Genomic DNA, 23,352 nt, shown 5'->3' with positions numbered 1-23,352 from the left:
ATGGCAGGACAGGGACGGCCTCTGTATCCTCCTGAGCCGTGTTTCTTGCCCTGTAGCACATCACGCGGGCTCCGACCGCCCTAATCTTCTGGGCGGCGGCCTGGCATCTGTGTTTGCGAAGTGCCCCAGGTGATCTCATGTGCAGACGGGCCAAGGGCCTTTCTAGACTAGCTACTAAGTTCCTTAACCTCGGCTGCACATTAGGATCACTTGGGGCGCTGGTACCACTGCTGCTGAAAAGCCAGGCCCACGTCAACTGGATCAGTCTCTGGGGGTGGGCCCAGGGCTCAGAACTTTTTAAAGCTCCCATTAAAGAACAGTCAATTTCATAGAGACAGAGACTAGAATTGTGGTTGCTGGGGGAGGGACAAGTGGGGTGATGTTGGTGAGGGAACAGATTTTCAGTTATAAGAGCAGTAAGTTCTGCGGCTCTAATGTGTAGCACGGTGACTAGAGTTAATGATGTGGAATTGTACCCTTGAAAGTTGCTGACCGTCGATCGTAAGGGTTCTGAGCACACACACAATCAGCTGTGTTAACTCTGTGAGGCCACAGATGTGCTGATTATCGTGATCTTGGTAACCACTCTATAACGCGTATGTATGTCACATCAGCATGTTGGCCAAAGCTCCCGCCACCTCCCAGGGGATAATATGTTTCTCTAGGCAAGATCTGTCCCCTAAAGGCTGTTTCTCTGTTAAAAAGGAGCCCTGGGAACTTCAAAAGCCAAATGTGGAAGCAAAGATGGGAGAGGACTGTCAATTGAAGCAGCAGGTTTTCCAGCAACTGTACTAGATTCAAAGGGGCTCAGAGCGGGCGACCCCGTCCGCCTCTGACCAGGCCAATAGCGCCAACCTCAGGCTGTACCGTCGCGGCCTGCTCCACACCCCTGCCCCACCCCGCTGGAACCCAGGCCTTTGATGGGGGCTGGAGCCTGGCTGAAGAGGTGGATAACTGAGAAGCTGGCCTGAAAGAGGCGTCAGGAAACAAATCCAGCGGCCCCTGCTGCATCAAAACATCTAGTCTTGTGTTAAAATGATTTTGCTTCCTGGCAGTCCACTGGCTTTCCCCTGGAGCCTCCACACCTAAACATTTGAAGAAATAAATCCATAGGCCCTTCTGGCTCTCCCTGGAGAGTGGCATGCTTCAAAACGCACAGGGAAGTTTCTAACTCAGAAGCAATTTGGAAAAATAATGAGCTGCAAGGGGAGACGAAGACAGGCACACCGACCGCCTTGGAACATTCATCCGGCCCCGGCAGGGAGGGCGTGGCAGCAAAGTTTGGTGTCTGAATGGAAGGGGCCCCCAATGAGCAGACCCAGGGGCACCTGGCGGGGCTCCCCACGCCCACCCGCCTACCTCCTGGGGTGCCCTCCAGGGCATTCTGGCTCCCGCTTCATTCTGCGCAGAGGCAGCTAGGAGGTACCTTTGCAGCTGCTGGTATAACATTTTGTGCTTAGGAGAAATGCAGGTCTTGGATGGCCTTTTATGCCCGATAAAATTATACCAGATTTTATCTCCTTGACTTGAATTAATTAATTCTCTCAGCCAACACACACATGTACGAGTACCAAACTAAACAGAAATTGTACTTACAGGCAAAAACAAACAAGCCAAGGATAAGAGCCCTGATTCAACTCAAGAAGCTTCAAACCCACTGAAAAGAGCATCGTGACATTTTTTCTCTGGTCACCAGATATTCTCCATTATCCCGCCAGCAGGCACTGTGACAAGTTTATCAGACATTTTTCTCAGGAAATTGTAGGACTCTCCTACATTTCTCAGCCACTGAGTTGACCCTAAAACTGGTGCTGACTCTCGGAGTTTTGGGCATCCAAGGATCCTATTTCTCTATCAGAATCACACATAACTACGGAAACGCCCTGGCTATTATAGGAAAGTGGACTGGGATCAGAAGCTTCCTTCATGTAAAATCACCCTTGTCCTGTAGGCTGCACCGTGGATTTGGGAAAAGCCACGCTGTTCCTGCCCATAAAAATTGGTGAGTGATGGAAGCTGTAGCCAGAGCCACTGGAGGAAAGGCCTGGAAGGGTCTGTTTCTAATGATCTGCTTAGTTCAGGCTGCAGTGAGAGGGAACTAACATTTTTTAAAAAAATCAGGGTCAGCTTTTTTCAAGTACCAACTGAAGTTTGGAAGCAACACACCCGTCCCTGAATCAGGGCGTTAAATACCGAATGACATCACAATCAGAATATTTTCATTATGCATTTGTTTCCATCCTCTGTCAATCTGCTTATCTGTTCTAAACTCAGGCCACCTCTAACTGCCCGACTGGCCTATTCTCAGTTGCCCTAAGCCCAGAAGATGGAGAATTCCATGGTGGGGGAACTCTTTAAAATTCGGGATTGGGGGGGCGGTCCCGGAGAGTGAGAGAGTTCTCTGACTAGTGAAGTCCGGGCATGGAATGTGAGGGTCAGCCTCCCAGGCCATCCGCGTGACATCTGGGCCGTGGGAAAGGCACTTTCGAGCACCTGTGTATACATGCTGCGCCCCGGCGGCCCCCTCGCCCCCACCCAGCACTTGTTTTCAGGGCCCAGGCCACACCGTGCCCCATAGACCCCTCCACTCTCAGGGACCAGGTCTTTCTTGCCTGGGCAGCTTCCAAAACACTCTCACACATATCGTCACGTGGGACGATCTCAACAAACCAACACTATCCCTAGTTTACACGACTCAGGCTCAGGGAACTGGAGCGACGTGCCCAAGGCGACTTCAATAGACAAGGTACTTTGTCTGAGGTCACTTCGCTCCAATGAGCAGAGCTGAGACTAGAGGGTGGGTTTGCAGGGGCGTCCCCAGGGCAGGGCAGGGAGCTGCCATGTGGGGGGCAAGATCCTTTTTTTACAGAAACCAACATGGTCATTGCTGATGGTTTGAGGGTCTGCACCTGGCCAAACAGGTGCCCGTTTACCACATTCCCTGGGCAGCACGGTGCTCCTGGGAGCCGGAGCAGCTCGTTGGGCGCAAGGCACGTCAGTGGGGGAAGCAGACGGCCCTGGAGGGTGGCTTTTGCCCAGCAGGGCTCGGATGTGGCCGTCACAGGCAGGGGCTGTGGCTGCCTCTTCAGCCTCAGCTTGAATCTCAACTCCCTCTTTAGTCCCTTTATTACATTTGCAACTTTAACCCCTGCTGCAGTGCTGTGCACCCAGGACGCAGGCTTTCCAAGCTCGTCAGTGACCCCGTCGCCCCCGCCCATCCTCCCCACCTTGGGATCAGGCTTACTGTTTCCTTCTGATCCTTCCTCCCCTGACAGAGAAGTATAAAGACCTCATTGAAAAGCTTCCTCCTTTAAGCTCTTCTCCTATTCTTGAGTCTCAGTGGTTGGCATCTCAACAGCTCCGCACAAAACAGAGATTTCACGAAATACTCTAAGAAAATAATTCCACACCATCCTTTGTTTCTCCACCTCTTTCATCCTTTTCTCAGATATGGCCACCGTAATTAAATGCAATCGTCTGGATGTCAAACTCCAATTCCCAGCTTTGATAAATATTAGGTGATTAAGCTATTTATAAAATATGTAATTTGAAAATCTGGCATTTCATGTGCTATGATTATTTCTTCTCTGTGAAGATGAAGTGCTTAGCCACGTGGAAGGCGCTGCCGAGAGCAGCAATTAATCAGGATGTTCGCTTGTGAGTTTCAACTATTTCCATGTGTCAAATGTGCTGAGCTGAGTCTCCTTGCGAAAAGGCAGAGGAAGGGAGAACGAGGGAGAAAAACCCGCACGAGTGAGGCGACTGCACTGTGAACACGAGTCTCTCCCTCCCAGGGGTCAGCCCGAGCGAGGGGCCGGGTGTCTCACGCTAACCGGGAAAGGGCCCCCCGAGCGGGATGGACGGGGTCCTACCAGCAGGTCCACCATGTTGGGCTTGTTGTTCCTTAGCGTCTTCACGGCGTGGAAGACGTCCACCGTCCTCTGGTGCCGGAGCATCTCACAGACGATGCTGATGGTGCAGAAGGTCCCGCTGCGGCCTCCCCCATTCCTGTGGGAAGAGGAGGAGAGGCAGGTGGTGGGCCTGGGTCGCTCTCGCACCACACGGCTCCCACCACCTGTGCGCCCCTGCTGCCTAAGCCCTCCCGGCTGGGACTCTCCACCTGGGCCCATCCCTCTACTGATGCAAACGGGGCCCAGGGATCACCTAACTGGAGGTGATGGGAAACTGGCACATCCTGCTCTCCCAGCTTCGTCTCTGCCCTGATGATGTAACCTGATATGGCAATTTATCAGTTTTTATGGAAAGGGACCACCCAGGAAGTTTTTCAAGAAACAAACCACTCGTGTAGCACGTGCAGGAAAACTGTGATGGGTGTGGGTTATGCTCAAAGATGGATTTGGCCCTAAACAATCCATTAGCATGTCATGATTTATCTCTAAAACATAAGGGCTCCTTTTATTTATTTTTATTTTTTAAAAATAAATTTATTTATTTAATTTTATTTTTGGCTGCTTTGGGTCTTCGTTGCTGTGCACAGGCTTCCTCTAGCTGTGGTGAGCGGGGGCTACTCTTCGTTGTGGTGCATGGGCTTCTCATTGCGGTGGCTTCTCTTGTTGCGGAGCACGGGCTCCAGCTGCACAGGCTTCAGTAGTTGTGGCTCGTGGGCTCTAAAGTGCAGCCTCAGTAGTTGTGGCGCACGGGCCTAGTTGCTCCGCGGCATGTGGGGTCTTCCCGGACCAGGGCTCGAACCCGTGTCCTCTGCACTGGCAGGTGGATTCTTAACCACTGCACCACCAGGGAAGCCCAGGGCTCTTTTTAAATAAACTTTTTATTCTGGATTAATTTTAGATGTACAGAATCACTGCAAAAATAGCACAGAGAGTTCCTTGCCTCCCCACCTTCCCCTGATGTGAAGATGTCACATAACCATAGCAGATGGTCAAAACCAGGAAGTTAACGCTGGTATAACACTATTAACTAAACTACAGACCTTAGTCAAGTGTCACCACTTTTTCTGGTCCAGGATCCAGTCCAGGACCCACCTTGCATTTAGGTATCACACCTCCTTAGTCTCTTCCACGTGATCAGTCCTTCGTCTTCCCTTGTCTTTCTTGACCTTGACACTTTCAAAGAGGACTGGTCAGTTATTTTGTAGAGTACAGAGCATGGAGTGAGATGTAGAAAACACCCATGGTCCCCTTCCGCGATTTGAGAAGTCATCACAAAATACAAACTGTAGAAAGTCCTTCATTTGAGTTCGTCTGATGCCTTCTCATCACTGGAAATGAGGTTATGCGTTTTGGCAAGAAAGCCACAGAAGGGCTGTTACCTCCTTTGAAGGTTCATGGTGCTGAACTGTCTTATTGCTCATGATGTCGACCTTGGTCACTTTTTTTTTTTTTTTTGCCTTTTCTACTATATTCTTTTTTAAAAATTTATTTTATTGAAGTATAGTTGATTTGCAGTGTTGTATTCTACTATATTCTTTTTCAAATATCTTTATTGGAGTATAATTGTTTTACAATGGTGTGTTAGTTTCTGCTTTATAACAAAGTGAAACAGCTATACATATACATATATCCCCATGTCCCCTCCCTCTTGAGCCTCCCTCCCACCCTGCCTATCCCACCCCTGGTTGCTTATTAAGACGGTGGGTGTCTGGCAGATTTTTTCACTGTGTAGTTATGTGTAATACCATCATAACTTCTCATAACTTCTCTTTGTAGTTAGTAGGTATCTTGGGAAAGATACTTTGGGATTATGCAAGTATCTTGTTTCTCCTCAAAGTTTCACCCGCTGATTTTAGTGTCCATTGGTAGATCCTGTCTGCAACAAGTCACAGTGATATCTGCCTGACTGGCTTTCACTTCCCTCTCTCCTTCTACATTCTACTCTAAAGACAGAGTTGTCTCTCAGCCACCATTTGAAAATTTATTTGCTTATTTATTTCTATTTTATTATTTATTTAAGTCACTTTAGACTTATACATGTTAATTTCACTTCTATGAGCTAAAAGAGTATCCATATTTTTGTTGCTGAAATTGTTCCTGTTTTGGCCATTAGGAGCTCCATCAGGCTGGTTCCTCCATCTCTTTTCAAGCACTTCCTTCCTTTCTAGAACCACAAGATGTTCTACGCTCATCCTGTATCTTCTTCCCTGCACCAGCTCTGGAATCAACCCCTTTTCCAAGTAGATAAAGGATCCTTTTTTTATTAAACACAATACCATTATTATTACACCTAAAATAAACACTACAGTTTAATAGAATCAAATTTCTAGACACTGTCCACATTTCCAAGATTGTTTCAGACATTTTCTTACAGTTAACTTTTTCAAATCCTCATCCAAGCAAAGTCCTCACATTGCATTTGGTTGACATGTCTTGCAAGTTTATTTTAATCTATAGGTTCCTCTTTGCTCCCTTCTTTTTTTCTCTTGGCAATTTATTTGTTGAGGAAATGGGGTCATTTTCCCCTGCAGGGAAAATGACAACCCACGTTCTGGGTTGTTCTCATTCACTGCATCTCTGAGAAGCACTTAACACACCAATTTCTAATCCTATACTTCCTGTTAATTGGGAGTTAGCTCCCGAGCGTCATAAGAATTCAGGATTTTTTTTTTTTGGACAAGGATACTTTATAAATGAACTTTCATTTGGAAGCAGGCACAAGATATCAACCTGTTCAGTGATTTTAAGATTGATCTCTGTGTTCCAATGCCAGCTTGATCATTCCATGATTAAATTCCTAATCAATTTTTTAGATAAAGTATAACATACCTATAATTAAGTCCACAAATGGTAAATATAGATCTCTGTTAACTTTTACAAATGCATATGCCATGTAACCACCATTCAGATCAAGGTACAGACCGCGATCAGCCCCCTGCACCCTCCTCCTCCCAATATTCCTTCCTCATCAACACCATCAATACCCCAAGATAATCTTTGTTCTCACGTCTAGCATCATAAGTTTCTTTTGTCTGTTTTTCAATTTTGAATACATGGAATCATACAGTATATACTCTTTTGAGTCTGGCTTATTTCACTTAATATTATCTGTGTGAGAATCACCCATATCGTATCAGTGGTTTGTTCTCTTACATTGCTGAGAACAATTCCATTGAATGGATATACTACTGTATAATTATACTACTGTATAATTTCTTTATCTAGGAGCTGACAAATGTTTGAGTTGTTTGCGGTTTTCCATATTATGGGTATACCTGCTATAAGCATGTTTCCTATTGCATATATGACTCATTTCTGTAGTCACAGACCTCAGAGGAGAAGAGCTCAGAGGATACATTTATATTTAGCTTTAGGAGATGCTGTTAACCAGCTCCAAAATGGTTGTACGTATTTACTTCCTACCAGCAGTGTTTGGGAGTCCAGTTGCTCCACAGCTTGCCAACACTTAGAATCATTTATTCGTTTATCGTTTAAATTTTAGCCATTCTGGTGAGCATGCAGGGGCATCCGATTTTAATGTATTTTAGTGTGTATTTTCCTGAAAACTAATGATATCTTTTCTATGCTTATTGGCTATTTGGCTATTCTTTTTTAAAAAACGAAGTTCTTATCAAGTGTTCTGCCCAAACAATTGGACTGTCTATCCTTTTCCTATTGACTTGCAGTAGTTCTTAGGCATTCTGGCTATGAACCCTTTGTCAGATGTATGTAGCGCAAAACTCTTTGTCCTGTCTTGTGTTTTCACTCTCACTGGGGTCTTTGGATGGACAGGAGTGCTTAGCTTTAATGAAATCCAATTTACCAATGTTTTCCTTTATGGATACTGTCCTGTGTAACACATCTCTGGTTACCCCATGGTCTTGAAGATTTTCTCTAGAAGCTTCATTGTTTGCCTTTTCACGTGTTGGTCTACAGTCCACCTGGAGATGCTTTCTGTGTGTAGCATGAGAAGGGACACCACTGCCCTGCAGTAGGTGTGTGCTGTGGGACCTTGTTGTGAATCAGGAGACCCCGAGGTGTGGCTCCGTTCCTGGACTTTCTCTTCTGCTCCCTTAGTTTGTGTTCTCTCTTTGCACTGACACCTCACTGCTTTTTCCCCATCGGCTTTTCACCTAACGCTTTCAGCAGCTGTCGACGACCATTGTCTACTTCCATTACTTTCATCAAGGGTTGAAAGATGGTGATATCTTAATTCTCTCCATTCTGTCTGGTTTTACTAGCTGGAAGACATGTGTAAAGAAAAAGAATCCTGTTTGCTTAGTGCGAGCCATAATGCGGCTCAAGGAACCATCTAATTCACAGCCCTGGAGGGCGTCTCGGGCAGGGACGCTCGGCCCGATGCCAGTAGGTGGCGCTGCGCTTTGCTAAATACGAAGATCTCTCCTTAGAGACGGAAAGCAGGTTGCCTTTGGGGGTCAAAGCACCCTTTCCTGGCATGAACTGGAGAATACCAATTGAACCAAACTTTGTTCCCAGAACTAAAAAACCTTAGATTAAGATTTTTAAATCTCAACAACGATCAGCATCCTCAGCAGGCCTGGGTCTCATGCCCACTGTGATGCCGAGAGACGATGAGGCAGCTCCACAGGAACAGCAGGGACTTTTGGTGGGGATGGTGGTTCCAAAGAAAAGTCCAGGGGGATGGGGGCTGGGCCGGTCGGAGGGCAGAAGCAGCAGGTGCCCACCACGTCCACTGGAGTTAAAGAATGGCTCGCTGTCTTAGCTACCACGTGGGGTGGTAATGGAATGGTTTAGTTCCGGGGTCGCAGCTGTGCCTTGGGAGAGTGTGGCTATGAAGTGCAGTGATTCAAGGGGTCTTTGTGTCTTCCCCTCAGGCCTGTCCTGTGCCTCAGCTCCCCTCTTGGGACATAGCCCTTTGGGTTACAGCACTGACCCTTGTTAGGAAGCTACTAGGAAGCGTGGCATTCCTAGTCCAGACGCTGGTGGAGTCCAGACGCAGAAATCGGTAACTGCAAACTATTTTTAGTATCTCCAAAAAACCTAGCGGATCGAATACAAACTCTAACCAAAACGTCAGTTTTCCTTGCTGGGCTTGTATGAACTCACACAGGTGACCCTCTGATTGTATTCTGATCAGAAGTTATATCTGGGCGTAGAGAAATAAAAACGGGGATGTGAGCTGTTAATCGATCCTTTTGGACATCTTCTCGGTGGAGATGTTTTTAATGAACTGGGTCCCTGAGAAGGAAGGCAAGGTTTTGGGGGTGGGGCCTCTGATGGAGGGCAGGTGTGAGTCGGTTCATACGATTCTTTCCGAGGGCACAGCAGTTTCCTGCAGGACGAGACACTGCCACGTTCGGTGCCGGAAGGCAGGCAGATTCTGGGCTCCCAGGGAGGCTCCCAGACCCCGGGGTGGGGGTGGGGTTTGGGGTACGGGGGCTGCATTGAGGGAGATACAGCACCGAGTGGACGGTAACCCAGCCCTTCGCCTCGCCTGTCGATTTCACAAGGGTCGGTCTGCCCGGAGTAGAGCTTTATCTTCCTTTCAGTTTGGGAGAGATCTCCCTGTGCGCTTCTAATGACACTCCACCGAAAAGAGACTTCAGCTTACACTTTCAGTTTCCACAAATTCTCTACCCATCTCCCCTGACTGCAGGGCTTTCTAATCGCCGGCTCCATTAAGCCAGCTCCAGCTGGCTGATTAGCTGCTACCATCACCTACGAGAAAATGCAGGTGAAAGTGCTTTGAAAAGCACGGAGACTCGAGCCAGTGCCTCTCAACCTTGGGGGCACTCTGAAACAATCCAGGTCCTTGCACCCCCAGAGATTTTGATTTAGTTGGTTTTGCTGTGGCCTGGGCATAGTTTTTTTTTTTTTTTTTTTTAAAGCTCCCCAAATGTGCAGCCAAGGTCGGGAACCATTATTCTGTAGCCAAGTTCTCCTGTTTTAGCACCTGCTAAAACTGCCACCCGGGAGACCAGTTTGGAGACAGTGGCTGTAACCAAATCTTCCCAATATATATATATCCCCAGGCAAACAAAACGAGACCAAACAAAACTCTCTTAAAAACCACAAAGAAGAAGGAGACAGTTCCTTTGAAACCTCTGACATGAAATCCAATAGAATTACCAACTAGTGAGCTGGTAAACCAGCTTTGCCATATCAGGGAGGGTGCCCGGATTGTGGCCTTTGCTGACGTCCGTGATGTAAATACCTCCACCACCGATGATTTCAAGTTACCAACAGTTTAACAACCAGCTCAGAAAATTCCCCAAAGCTTAACAATGGGCTCTCAAGAGCTGGTAGGAGCTCACTGAACCCACCCAGGTATTGTTTTTTTTTGGGGGGGGGTTTGGCTCCCAACCACAAGGTCAGGGCTCATATTATAGCAGTGACACCCCATCCAAATGTAAAACGTGCATGATCTTGTTTTCTGCAAAGCAAACCAAACACTTAATGAGCGGACTGATGAGCTTCCACTCAGCCCTGCTTATTTCTTCTCCATCTATAGTGACATGAGAGGCAGTGAAGCAGGGTGTCAGCCCCGTGGGTCTGAGCACTTACAGGCAGTGCACAACCGTGCGGCCTTCCCCACCGTTGTACTCCTCCTGCCACTTGTCCACCTGGCGGATGAGCTTCAGGAAGGAGCGCTTGGACACGGGCGTGTCCCTGTACATGGGCCAGCCCAGGAACTGGAACTGCTGCACCATCCGGTACCCATCCTGGGGCTGCAGAGAGTCAGGCAACAAGCGGGGAGTGGAGAGAAAGCAGGCATTATTCCTGGGGCTGAACTCCAGCGGGCTGATCCCACCTACTCATCCCAGTGGACACGAGGGAAGGAGGGGCCTGCCTGTAAATAACGAAGGAACCGTCTACCGGCCCAAAGAGTTACGAGTTTGAATCTGGAGCCATTATAAAAAACCATGGGATGCTAAAAACTCTCCCGAAAGTAGGCATACAGGGAAACTACCTCAACATAATAAAGGCCATATATGACAAACCCACAGCCAACATCATTCTCAGTGGTGAAAAACTGAAACCATTTCCTCTAAGATCACGAACAAGACAAGGTTGCCCACTCTCACCACTATTATTCAACATAATTTTGGAAGTTTTAGCCACAGCAGTCAGAGAAGAAAAAAGTAATAAAAAGAATCCAAATCGGAAAAGAAGTAAAGCTGTCACTGTTTGCAGATGACAGGATACTATACATAGAGAATCCTAAAGATGCTACCAGAAAACTATTACAGCTAATCAATGAATTTGGTAGAGTAGCAGGATACAAATTTAATGCACAGAAATCTCTTGCATTCCTATACACTAAAAACAAAAAATCTGAAAGAGAAATTAAGGAAACACTCCCATTTACCACTGCAACAAAAAGAATAAAATACCTAGGAATAAACCTACCTAAGGAGACAAAAGACCTGTATGTAGAAAACTATAAGACACTGATGAAAGAAATTAAAGAAGATATAAATAGATGGAGAGATATACCATGTTCTTGGATTGAAAGAATCAACATTGTGAAAATGACTATACTACCCAAAGCAATCTACAGATTCAGTGCAATCCCTATCAAACTACCAATGGCATTTTTCACAGAACTAGAACAAAAAATTTCACAATTTGTATGGAAACACAAAAGACCCTGAATAGCCAAAGCAATCTTGAGAAAGAAAAATGGAGCTGGAGGAATCAGGCTCCCAGACTTCAGACTATACTACAAAGCTACAGTAATCCAGATAGTATGGTACTGGCACAAAAACAGAAATATAGATCAATGGAACAGGATAGAAAGCCCAGAAATAAACCCATGCACATATGGTCACCTTATCTTTGATAAAGGAAGCAAGAGTATACAATGGAGAAAAGATAGCCTCTTCAATAAGTGGTGCTGGGAAAACTGGACAGCTACATGTAGAAGAATGAAATTAGAACACTTCCTAACACCATACACAAAAATAAACTCAAAATGGATTAAAGACCTAAATGTAAGGCCAGACACTATAAAACTCTTAGAGGAAAACATAGGCAGAACACTCTATGACATAAATCACAGCAAGATCCTTTTTGACCCACCTCCTAGAGAAATGGAAAGAAAAACAAAAATAAACAAATGGGACCTAATGAAACTTAAAATCTTTTGCACAGCAAAGGAAACCATAAAAAAGACAAAAAGACAACCCTCAGAATGGGAGAAAATATTTGCAAATGAAGAAACTGACCAAGGATTAATCTCCAAAATTTACAAGCAGCTCATGCAGCTCAATATCAAAAAACAAACCACCCAATCCAAAAATGGGCAGAAGACCTAAACAGACATTTCTCCAAGGAAGATATACAGATTGCCAACAAACACATGAAAAGATGCTCAATATCACTAACCATTAGAGAAATGAAAATCAAAACCACAATGAGGTATCACCTCACACCAGTCAGAATGGCCATCATCAAAAAATCTACAAACAATAAATGCTGGAGAGGGTGTGGAAAAAAGAGAACCCTCTTGCACTGTTGGTGGGAATGTAAACTGATAGAGTCACTATGGAGAACAGTATGGAGGCTCCTTAAAAAACTAAAAATAGAACTACCATATGACCCAGTAATCCCACTACTGGGCATATACCCTGAGAAAACCATAATTCAAAAAGAGTCATGTACCACAATGTTCATTGCAGCACTATTTACAACAGGCAGGACATGGAAGCAACCTAAGTGTCCATCGACAGATGAACGGACAAAGAAGAAGTGGCACATATATACAATGGAATATTACTCAGCCATAAAAAGAAACAGAATTGAGTTATTTGTAGTGAGGTGGATGGACCTAGAGTCTGTCATACAGAGTGAAGTAAGTTAGAAAGAGAAAAACAAATACTGTATGCTAACACATATATATGGAATCTAAGGAAAAAAAAAAAAAGGTTCTGATGAACCTAAGGGTAGGACAGGAATAAAGACGCAGACAGACACGGTGAGGGGGAAGGGTAAACTGGGATGAAATGAGAGAGTAACACTGACATATATACACTACCAAATGTAAAATAGATAGCTAGTGGGAAGCTGCTGCATAGCACAGGGAGGTCAGCTCCGTGCTTTGTGACCACCTAGAGTGGTGGGATAGGGAGGGTGGGAGGGAGACGTAAGAGGGAGGGGATATGGGGATATACGTATGCATATAGCTGATTCACTTTGTTATACAGCAGAAACTAACACAACACTGAAAAGCAATTACACTCCAATAAAGATGTTAAAAAAAAAACCCATGTGTTTCCAATGACAGGCCAGACAAATAAAAGCAAGCAGAATGCTATTGTTTTGTAAAAGGGCCCCCTCACTCCGGTTGGGCCTTTGCTCACACAGTTTTGTGAAAAATAGCGCAAACCTGAGCACTGACCACAGTGTGCAGCAAGTGGTAAAAAGGCTTGACTTTAATTACAGGTAAATTAAAGGTAAAGGATAAATTATGACCTGGCGATGTTTGTGAGCTCAGGGAGACACAGATTACACCCTGTTTCCTGGGAGTAGAATATGGTTCTGCTTCTTGGTGTGACTCTTGCTAAGATATCAATAGTTAATTAATCTTTCATCATAATTAAATGGAATTGCAGGATTCAGGAAGTAACCTGGCCATGGCTAAACCTCTCGGGCTAAATCCTCTGTGGCTGTCAGCAGCACCCGACACAGGGGATCTCACTCTCCCCTTCCCCTCCTGGCTGTTCCTCCCCCTTCACTGCTCTCTCCTCTCCGCCCTGGCCCCCGCTTCCTCTCAGACCTCTTGCTGATGGAGGCCCCGTGCTTAGTTCTCGGGTCCCTTTCTCTTCCCTCTCTCGATGGTTTCATTCAGTCTCATGGCTTTAAGTTTTCCAATAAGTCCTCAATTTGTGTCTCCAGTTCAGACCTCTCTCCTGAATGATCCCCCCTGAACGGACCCTCTGTCCACGCGTTCCCCCACCCCTAACAACCCCGTAACCCGGACAGCCTTTCCTAACCTGGTTAATGTCTGCTCCATCTAGTTCTCAGGACCCAAATCCTGAGAGCCACCTCGACTCCCTGGGATCCAAACTATCGGCCAATCTGATCAGCTCTGCCGTCAAAATACATCAGAGTGTCTGCACCTCCCACCCCTCCCCCTGCTGCCACACCATCCTGCTTTGTCCCGTCTCGCCCAGATTATTATAACAGCCTCCTGATGCGTCTCTCTTACTGTCTGTTCTCAACACAGAAGCCAGAGTGTGCCTTTTAAATGGCAGGTTATAGCTCATGATTCTTCTACTCAAAACCCTGTAACGGCTCCTTCTTTCCTTCACAGCAAAAGGCCAGTCCTGGCAGCGGCCTGCAAGGTCCTACGTGATCTCTGTCCCCTCGACCCCTCGGACCTCGGCCCCAGCAGCTACTCCCACCCTCGCTTCCTGGGCTGCAGCCACATCAGCCTCCTTACTGTTCCGGGAACTCACCAGACAAGGCCCCTCCTCAGGGCCTTTGCACTGACTGTCACTTCCGCCTGCAAAGCTGCCTGCACGAGAGCACGTGGCTGCCCCCTCACTCCAGTCGGGCCTTTGCTCACATGGCACATCTGCTCTCCCTCTGGTCCAGGCCCCGGCACCTTCTGCCTCCCCACTTTTTTTTCCTACAGCACCCACCGCTTGCTAACAAATCTAGTAGGATAGGTGTTGTCTCCATCCTCTCCTGTCTGTCTTCTCCCTTTAGAACATAAGCTCCATAAGGTCAGTGAGTTCACAGACTCCTTGAAGGGACTCCAAGCTCCCAGAACAGTGACTGACACAGACACTCTACCTATTCAATGAATGAGAAAATCATGAAACCACAACACCAGCCGTGGTGGCCGTGGATCTTACTCGGGCTGCGTTGTAAATTCGGAATATCCTGCTGATGATGTCTTCTTCCAGGTCAGCAGAAACAAATTCCACCTGGATGGGGCCGTGTCTGTGGACTCCATTCTCTGGCCAGTACTGCGGACACAACTGAGTTCAGAACACAGAGACGCGACGTTAATGATAAAAATACATTTACTGCTCACAGTTTGGATACGGTCACTACCAGCATCAGGACCAAATGCCCTTGATTCACTTCATTTCCTTTCTTTTCTCTCTTTTCCTTCCAGCAAGTCGACTTGAGGACTTTCTTGTTGACTGAGCCCTTAAATCCACCTGTCTGTCTAGTACTTTTTACTCCATTTTCTCCGAAAGCATCTTTAAGCCACGTGGAATTCTGCTTCCCAAGGAGGTCATGTGGGTGCTATTGAACACATGCTGTAAGATCCCTTTCGCTGCTGAAAGGAACTCTTCTCAGGCCCTGGGGAGATGCCACGAGCTGCCACTATAAGACCTAAGACACTTGAGATGAAGACATACCTGTTAACGCCCAAATCTCCATCCTCCCGTCTGGGCTTGCCTTGCAGTTCGTAATCACTTTTAAGAACAGGGCTGTTTTGTGACAAGATACTGATAACAGTGTTGGGTTGCATTTTTATGCTCTGGTCCAAACCCTCCCAGCTTACATCTAGGAAACCTGGTGTAATAAGAGTAACTGCTCTGCTGTTTTTACCCGGAGGTGGCTTTAATTAAAGACACAATTTCCTAGAGTCTCAAACTCCAGGTATTGGTGATACTGGGAAACTAGGACTTTTGCAAGAATGTGATGCACGTGACACGAGGGTGGAGGGCGGGGTGCTGGGTAGGGTGGCTGATGAGGGAGGGGCTTTCATTTACTGCTGCCCCACAGAAACATTGAACTTGGAGATAGGTGAGAAACCCCCATGATCTGTTCTCCCAAACCTTTTCGAAAGCCTGAAGACCTTAACTAAGGCATTTAAAGTCTGAAATGAAACTTCTTTGGGGACTTGGTATGCAGTGATGTTTTGGGAGCAGCATTTAACTTTTTTCTTTCTGATTTACCTGAGGGACAAATGACTGGGGGGAGGGGCAAGAGGGAACTACTTCATTATTTTACAATCTGTTTCTTTTTGGGCCAAGAGCAGATGAAGAACATCTCATTTTAAGCAGAATGATGGACCACAAAGGGAGAACCTACTGCTTGAAATTCCTTTTACTGATGACTTTTATTTTCCAAAGGATCTGAAATCTCATCATCAAAAGTTACAACAGTTGATTTATATCCAAGATTGTAAGATAGTTTTCAGTGGGTCAACCGAAGCCATCTCCCTCCTTCTATTACAGAAGTTAAAGGTTTGGATTTCATGATCAAGAATGAAAGTAGGGTAACTAAGTGTCCTTTTTACATTAGCTAAGTCTATAGTATTTTAGAAATTACATTTATTATTTTAAAATAATGCTTACACAAAATCTTTCCTTCTTCATCAGTGTTTCCTGGTGACGTTTTAAAACTGCCTTGTCAAAAGATAGCCTGCTGAAGTTTTATCTTCTTTTTGATACCCGAGGGTACCCACTGTTAAAATTAACAGGTGTATGATGGGAAGCTGAGCTGGTCATAAAAGCTCAAACACGCACATTTGAACTGTCCTGCCCATTTTCTCCTGACTGAGCCAGCTTTGCTCTCTGTTCGTTCTCTCAGTTCAGGCCCTGATCTAAAGCTTGTCACTTACACGAGAAACAGGAACGGCCCAGGCTGGTGCTTGGCTCCTGGCACACGGCATTCTGCATTCTGCCCAAGGAAACCGTGTGGAAAATGGCTTAAATAGTGCATAACATGTCCATGAACCGGACCTATAAATACTTAAAGTAGTTGAGGGCTATTCTTGTGCAATTGCAAAGACTTTCGGTTCAAATGCTCCGTTTAGTGTTCTCTAAAAGGCTGAATCCCAGGAGCAACTTTTCTCTGACTCTCAATACTGGCTCTGTCTGCCGAATGGAACTGGGGCTTCTCTGTCTCTCCCGCCGGGTGTGAGTCCAGAGAGTTTGGGGTTAGAATGCAGCTTTAGAATTCAAACACTGTCGTTCAGAAAGAACACGTGAAAATCACTGATGTCTGGTTCACTAATGATAAAAAAACAGTGTATCACTACATTTCAGGATTCACATTAGGGGAAAAACAACGATTCTGAAGAGGGAACCGTCGCTTATCCTCTATGACTAAGGACTCTTGAATGAGTGACATTTAACCCATGGCATCGTGAGTTAGAAAATCAGGATCCTTGGTCCTATTTCCGGTTGTGTCTTTGAAGTCCCCCCAGCTGTGGTGTCTGCTTGTCTTTATCAATGGTTGCCATCTATCCTTCGGAGAAGAATCACTGGGGAAGACTCCTAAAATATTTAAGCTTCTTAAGTAAAAAGGACTAGATGAGGACAGGACTATCATTATTATTTCATTAACTAGTCTTCAGGCTAGAGCCATAACAAGATAATGTAGTGCCTCAAACATAATTAAAAACATTACAGAATTGAAGCGAAGGTCCATGGGATTTATGGCAGATTGATGACAATCAAATGGATTTTAGGAAGGAAAAGTCTCGTCCAGTTTGGATGCTGCAATACTTCAGACTTTTTTTTTTTTTTTAAAGGATTTGTGCCTATGAGATAGAAAATTAATTCAGTTCCAGAGCAAGTTTATTCTTACAACACGCCAAGTTCAAACTACTTAACAAGGGCCTCCGTCACAGCAGGTCAGCCCTCGATTGGAATAGCCGGGCCCTAAGGCAATACATCCAGCTCCCAGGGCCCCTGTGCTCACGCTGTCCTGACAAGTCCCTTAAAAAAATGCTTCTCACTCCATTACTAACACTGAGTCACCACCACCCAGTTCTCTGCCTTTTTATGTTTAAGAAGAAGAGCTGTGAAAAAGCCCCATTGATCATTCTGAGTTTTTCTTATCTTCAAGTCCCAGTTTCATTTCTTTTTAATATCTTTACCAAAGAGTTGACAAAGTAATTGCTGTCCCTTAGAACGGCTTGTTGGCCTGCACTGCCACCGCCTCCATGACGAATGCCACCTGAGGGCTCCAAGTGGGCCGTGCCAGGAGGCGCACAGATGCTCCCAGATGGGATCTGGGACTGTGTCAGAGGCTGACGGCCTTTCTTCACAGTCCTGGTTTGTTTGCTCTGCGACCTTCAGGCTCCGGTTCAGCTCTGACTCTGCCCGTTACCTTGTATCTCCCTCTGGTCACTATTTCTTTTCCTTTTTTAAAAAAATTAATTTATTTTATTTATTTATTTTTGGCTGTGTTGGGTCTTCGTTGCTGCGTGCGGGCTTTCTCTAGTTGCAGTGAGCGGGGGCTACTCTTTGTTGCGGTGCGCGGGCTTCTCATTGCGGGGCTTCTCTTGCTGCGGAGCACGGGCTCTAAGCACGTGGGCTCAGTAGTTGTGGCTCGCGGGCTCTAGAGTGCAGGCTCAGTAGTTGTGGCGCACGGGCTTAGCTGCTCCGCGGCATGTGGGATCTCCCCAGGGCTCAAACCCATGTCCCCTGCATTGGCAGGCAGATTCTTAACCACCGCACCACCAGGGGAGCCCATCTGGTCACTATTTCTATCCCTCAGTAACAGCCCAGTTTCTGACCCTGTCTCACCCTGTCACTCCCACCATCTCTTCTGGTTTCAGACTATTTTCTGCGCCCACCCCTAATCCCGTCTGGTTTTTAACACGGGTTTTTAGCATCTCCAGTTCTCCGTCCTTGCCTGGCGTTTGTGACCTGCCACCGGGGGACTGAACTTCCCCATGTGCAAACAAAGCAAACACAGATTTGACCCCGGGCATGGGCCCTGACGGCCATAATTCTCGAGTCTCACCTGGGCCGGATCCACATCATTCAGCATAACTACAGACGTGCAGTGATAATCCAGGACCAGCCTCCAGAAGTCTTTCACTGTGTTTGGCAAAGGATGCTGGGTGACTATAAAAGCTGAGGGCTGTTTATAGCTCTGCAAACACAAACAAGAAAGATCCAAATATACCCAGGAAAATGTAACAGGAGGAAGCTAAGTTATTTTGTACACATGGGAGTTTGTGACATAAAACACTGAATGTATTTAACAACTGTTGAATTCTATCACCATTGTCAATGCCAAAACAGACCAAATATCTCATCTGCAGAATAATAATGATAAAATAATCTCACTTTGATACTAAGAAAACTTAATAAGTATTTCATAATTTTTTTGGTATTTCTGGTAGAAAGGCAATGTTGGCCCTATACATAACTATTTTAATGGAGAAAATTTAACTTTACTTTAAAATATGCATAATTAAAATAGTTCTGTTTTTCCTAAAATCTGTTCACTTGTGGTTTAAATGTGTGATGGTGTTACTTATTCCTGCCATCAAAGGACACACATGCTTTTTACAGCTCTGCAGGGCTTCAAACAAGTTTAAATACGCTTTTACTGATATCACACCAATAGAATTAAAATTTCCATATTAGCACTGAAAATACCCGTTCACTTTGCCCATCAATTGAACAGCAAATGTTCATTCAGTTAGAAGTAAACAGACTGACAGGAAGTAATGAGTTGTGTACTATCTGTGCTGACAGGCAATTTTTCCCCCATGTTAATTACCGCCCAAATGAGGAGGAATGGGAACTGAAATAATGCTGCAAACCATATTATCCCACTTCGCTGCTTTCGTGACTTAATAGCTGTCTGTTGCTCTCCGGCCAGGAGGTTAAAAATGGAAGTGCTCAGATAGTAACCGAGACATCCTTCATTTATCAATCCGCCTGGACCGGGGGTCTCAGAGAGACTAAGAACATTGGTCCCGACGCAGAAACAGATATGGAATCTGAAATGCACTTTGTTGAAAATACAGGTTACATCTTAAAAAAAAACAAGGGCAGAGGAGTCAGGAGAGAACACAGGCGCTGCCCCTGGAGGACCATCCCCCCACATCCTGCCCAGGGGGCGAGGGGGCTCACGTCCATGAGGGCGGCGTTGATGTAGTTGCTGCTCTCGCCGTCGAGGGTGATGAGGAAGGGCAGGCAGCGGTCGGGGGGCAGAATGTCCATGCAGCGGTTCTTCTCGTGGTTCCGGGGCAGGAGCGCGATGCTGCAGTCCTCCACGCGCAGGGTCGGCGTCACCATGTTCAGGGTCTAGAGGACAGAGGACACACACTTGGGAAGAGAACCCATCTCAGACCTCGGGAGACCCACGTTTCCTGCAGCTGATGTCCCCCTCCTCCCCGAACCCCACTGACACAGCTGGATTTTTATTTCTCTTTACACTCCTTGGACTTGGTCCACAGACAGTGCCCATGAGACAAAAGGACCACTGTGGGTGTGCAGGATTACGTGCCATCGCGTCCGACTAGGGCTGGACATCTGGGCGCTTGGGGGTAAGAAGCTGGTAGAGATCGGCCCAGAGTCAGGTGCATTTAGACCCAACGTGAATATGAGAAACTGCACAAAGAACTCTTGCCCGGCAAGCACCCTGAATGCACCTTGCTTGGTCTGGCTGCACCTGTGTTACACTGTGGGATGGTGTGGTGTCTGCCTGCTAAGGGGGGGCCTGGCTCTGCTAGACCAGTGGTTCTCAACGGGGGGACACTGGCAATGTCTGCACATGATTTGGTTGTCAGAACGGTGTGGTGGAGGCCTTTGGCATCCAGTGGGTACGGGCCAGGGATGCTGCTGAACATCCTACAGGACAGCCCCCATGGCAACGGATGATCGAGTCCCCAGTGTCAACAGTGCCGAGGCTAAGAAACCCTGTGTTGGCTCAAGGGTTCAGGAGCCGACTCTGAGATTCTTCTTAAGGAGCAAGGTCGCAGCCGGCCGCCTGTCCCTTTAGCACGACTTACCCGGAATTCCTCTTTAATCTGGCTTGAATTTGTCTGTGGATCCAGCTTGTTCATGTCATAGTAGAGAGACCTGACTTGGGAAGCAGGGACCGAGGTGTCCCCACAAAGACAGGCTTCCAGGATGGCATCGTGGATGAACACGTACTGCTCCTGGCGAAGCAGACGGGACTCGTTAGTAGTAGAGAAACCAAGGTAACCAGAAAGAACTAAGGGAAGGAGGGAAGGCAGCCCCACACAGACAGGAAAACAGAACAATGGTCCACCCATCACAGACGACGCCTTCCCACCAGAGAGAAAGCAGGGGAGACGACCTGACCGCTAGGAGGGGGTTATTCCAGAACCAGTAATCCTGTTCCCCAACGAGATGGCGGGCACATTGGTGATTGGCCATGTGCGGAGTACAGTATAGCGGGAGGAAGAGATAAACAGGGGCTCAATGCAGAAGCCGTAAACAGATCGATGAAAACCACTCAGACACTGATAAATCCCAGAGCAAGCACTGTCATGTGGGAGTGACTGGAGCTACACTGTCCCTGCAATTCTGATCCTAAGAGTTTGGAACTCAGTATTTCAGATGAGGAAATAGCAGAATCTTACCTACATATAACGAAAAGAGGAATGTGCTAACCAAATTAACAGCGCAAAGAAGGTCCAGGGAAGCTTGACATCACTATGAAAAATCAACAGTTCTGAGCACTTAGAGCTACTTACTTTGAAACATTAATTAATGCAATGATTGCGAAAGTCCTTATGTGTCCAGGGAAGAGCTCTCGTGTGTACGTATAAGCCTGCAGTTTAAAAACCAACCCTCTAATTCTGAATTGGCCCTGGCTTTCCCTACAGTTAATTAGTAAAGTGTTAGCATATTTATTATTGCTCTCCAATTACATGAAATGCAAAAGGGATCCATTACTTTTTACTTTAATTTCTATAAATAACTCGAATTCTTAATTCTCGAAAACAGCCCAGTCCTATTAAACAACACCTCAGAAATGGATTGAGTGAGAAAAAGGGGATGTGGTGACATTTGATCAACTGTTAAGTACATTGAAAATACATTATGATCATTATTATCTTTAAAACAAAAACTCTGTTCTAAAGAAAAAAGACCATGGAAGCAGCATTTACAGTTTCTGTTATTCTTCTCTGTTAGTTAAAAAATGAAATTAGGTTTCCCAGTGGCTTTTGTAAACTTTAATGCACAACCTAAATGTAAGGGAGTCTTATTCTACTTCATGAATCATTTTCCAGGTGGTGGGTGTAATGCCTACTTAAAAGGATCAAATAGTAGTAAAAACGTGAATTTCCTAGGAGCAGGATGGATTACCTTTTCTCAAATACTTAAATTCCTGATACACCTTGAGTTCTAACTTACAGAAGTACTAGTCGGTATAGAGTACTTCCAGAAAATGGGCGAATTCCCATGATACCAGGCCACTGGACAGGATTTTTAAGGACAGTAGGAAGAGAACGAAATGCACAGAGATTACCCTTAAAGGCCACTTGGCAAATGCCTGGCTATTCTCAGGAGTGGTCTCGCTCTGGTTACCAGCTAGTTTAAAAGACACAATAAAAAGAAATGGTATTGAATCCCCGAATGCTTAAACGTAGAGCCTCGACTGGACCCTGGACACAGAAGTAAGGGGAAAGTTAGGCTCAGGGAGCAGATTCTGTTACCTGGGAGACTCCTGGCCTTTTCTGTGTGTTTATAAAAGAAACAGAAAAGGAAAGAAGGAGGGAGGGAGGGAAAGAAGGATGGCCAGGTGCTTCACTTTTTCTCCTGGGGGGGTTCTGAAGACAGAACTGCTGGCTCTTCTCTCCCCTTGCCCTGGGAGGTGGGGTGCAGGGCAGGCACCGGGGTCAGAGCCCGAGGGCGGGCAGGCGGGCGGTCGGGAGCTGCTGTACCTCGGTCTGCACCATGTTCACCCTCCGAGACCGCAGCTCCCGGACGCAGTTGTAGATATCCACCACTCCTTCCCTCTCGGCCATGTCCAGCATGATGTCGATGACAATGAAACAGCCGGTCCTCCCCGCACCAGCGCTGCACAGAGAGAGGGCTCAGTCAGTGGAGGAGAAAGGATTCCTGTGCTCCTGCCTCCGCTTAGATTTTTATTGCGGTGAAACTCACATAACACGCCAATGACCATCGTAAAGTGCACAACTCAGCGGCACCTGGCGCCTTCGCATCCATCGAGTTTCCAAACGTTTCCATCACCCCGAGGAGACCCGCACCCACGGCTCCCCGGGCTTCCTTTTGGAGCTTTGGGCCCCCCTCACCTGCAGTGCACCACCAACGGGCCTGCGTTGGGCGGGCTCTTGGATTTCACCTGCCGGACGAATCCTAGCAGCCCAGTGGCGTGGTAGGGGACGCCGTGGTCCGGCCAGCCCGTGAAGTGAAACTGTCTGATCTCGCGTATTTCATGAACACCTCGCTGCCAGGGGTCGGTCAGCACAGCACAGGAAGAGAACAAAGGAGAACAAACGGTGAGGGGCCAGGAGGGCGCCAAGGACCCCTAAGCAGTCAGGGAGCCCGGGGCTGGGAAAGTGAGCTGCTGGGAAGAGGGTCATTCTTTGGTGCAACACGCACTTTGAAAGCCTCCTCACAGGGAGGAAGATGTTTGTGGGGGTGAAAGGGGAGGGGATGTTAGGGGAAAACGCTAATTAACAGGTGCAATGGCAGCAAATGGATGCGTTGCTGGGATTCCTTGAGGCTTCTTTCTAAGCCTGTTA

At 46.6% G+C, this 23,352-nt stretch overlaps 1 protein-coding gene across 7 annotated transcripts in view; it reads right to left on the bottom strand.

The window, feature by feature from the left end:
• PTPRM (protein tyrosine phosphatase receptor type M) overlaps positions 1–23,352 on the bottom strand; it is a 742,498-nt gene that overhangs the window by 5,254 nt on the left and 713,892 nt on the right. For all 7 annotated transcript variants that reach the window (XM_082353481.1, XM_082353483.1, XM_082353486.1 and 4 more), the window contains 8 exons: positions 22,900–23,054; positions 22,528–22,663; positions 20,623–20,772; positions 19,742–19,915; positions 18,618–18,749; positions 14,756–14,881; positions 10,458–10,621; positions 3,873–4,008 (listed from right to left, as the gene is read on the bottom strand). In XM_082353481.1, coding sequence (XP_082209607.1) covers positions 3,873–4,008; positions 10,458–10,621; positions 14,756–14,881; positions 18,618–18,749; positions 19,742–19,915; positions 20,623–20,772; positions 22,528–22,663; positions 22,900–23,054 — 1,173 coding nt within the window. The remainder of the gene's footprint in view (positions 1–3,872; positions 4,009–10,457; positions 10,622–14,755; positions 14,882–18,617; positions 18,750–19,741; positions 19,916–20,622; positions 20,773–22,527; positions 22,664–22,899; positions 23,055–23,352) is intronic.

The sequence above is a fragment of the Balaenoptera borealis genome (assembly GCF_965194805.1).
Source record: "Balaenoptera borealis genome assembly, chromosome: 14".
NCBI classification, from domain to species: domain Eukaryota; kingdom Metazoa; phylum Chordata; class Mammalia; order Artiodactyla; family Balaenopteridae; genus Balaenoptera; species Balaenoptera borealis.
Note: the sequence above shows the minus strand (reverse complement) of the source record. Positions and strands in the feature narration are given on the sequence as shown.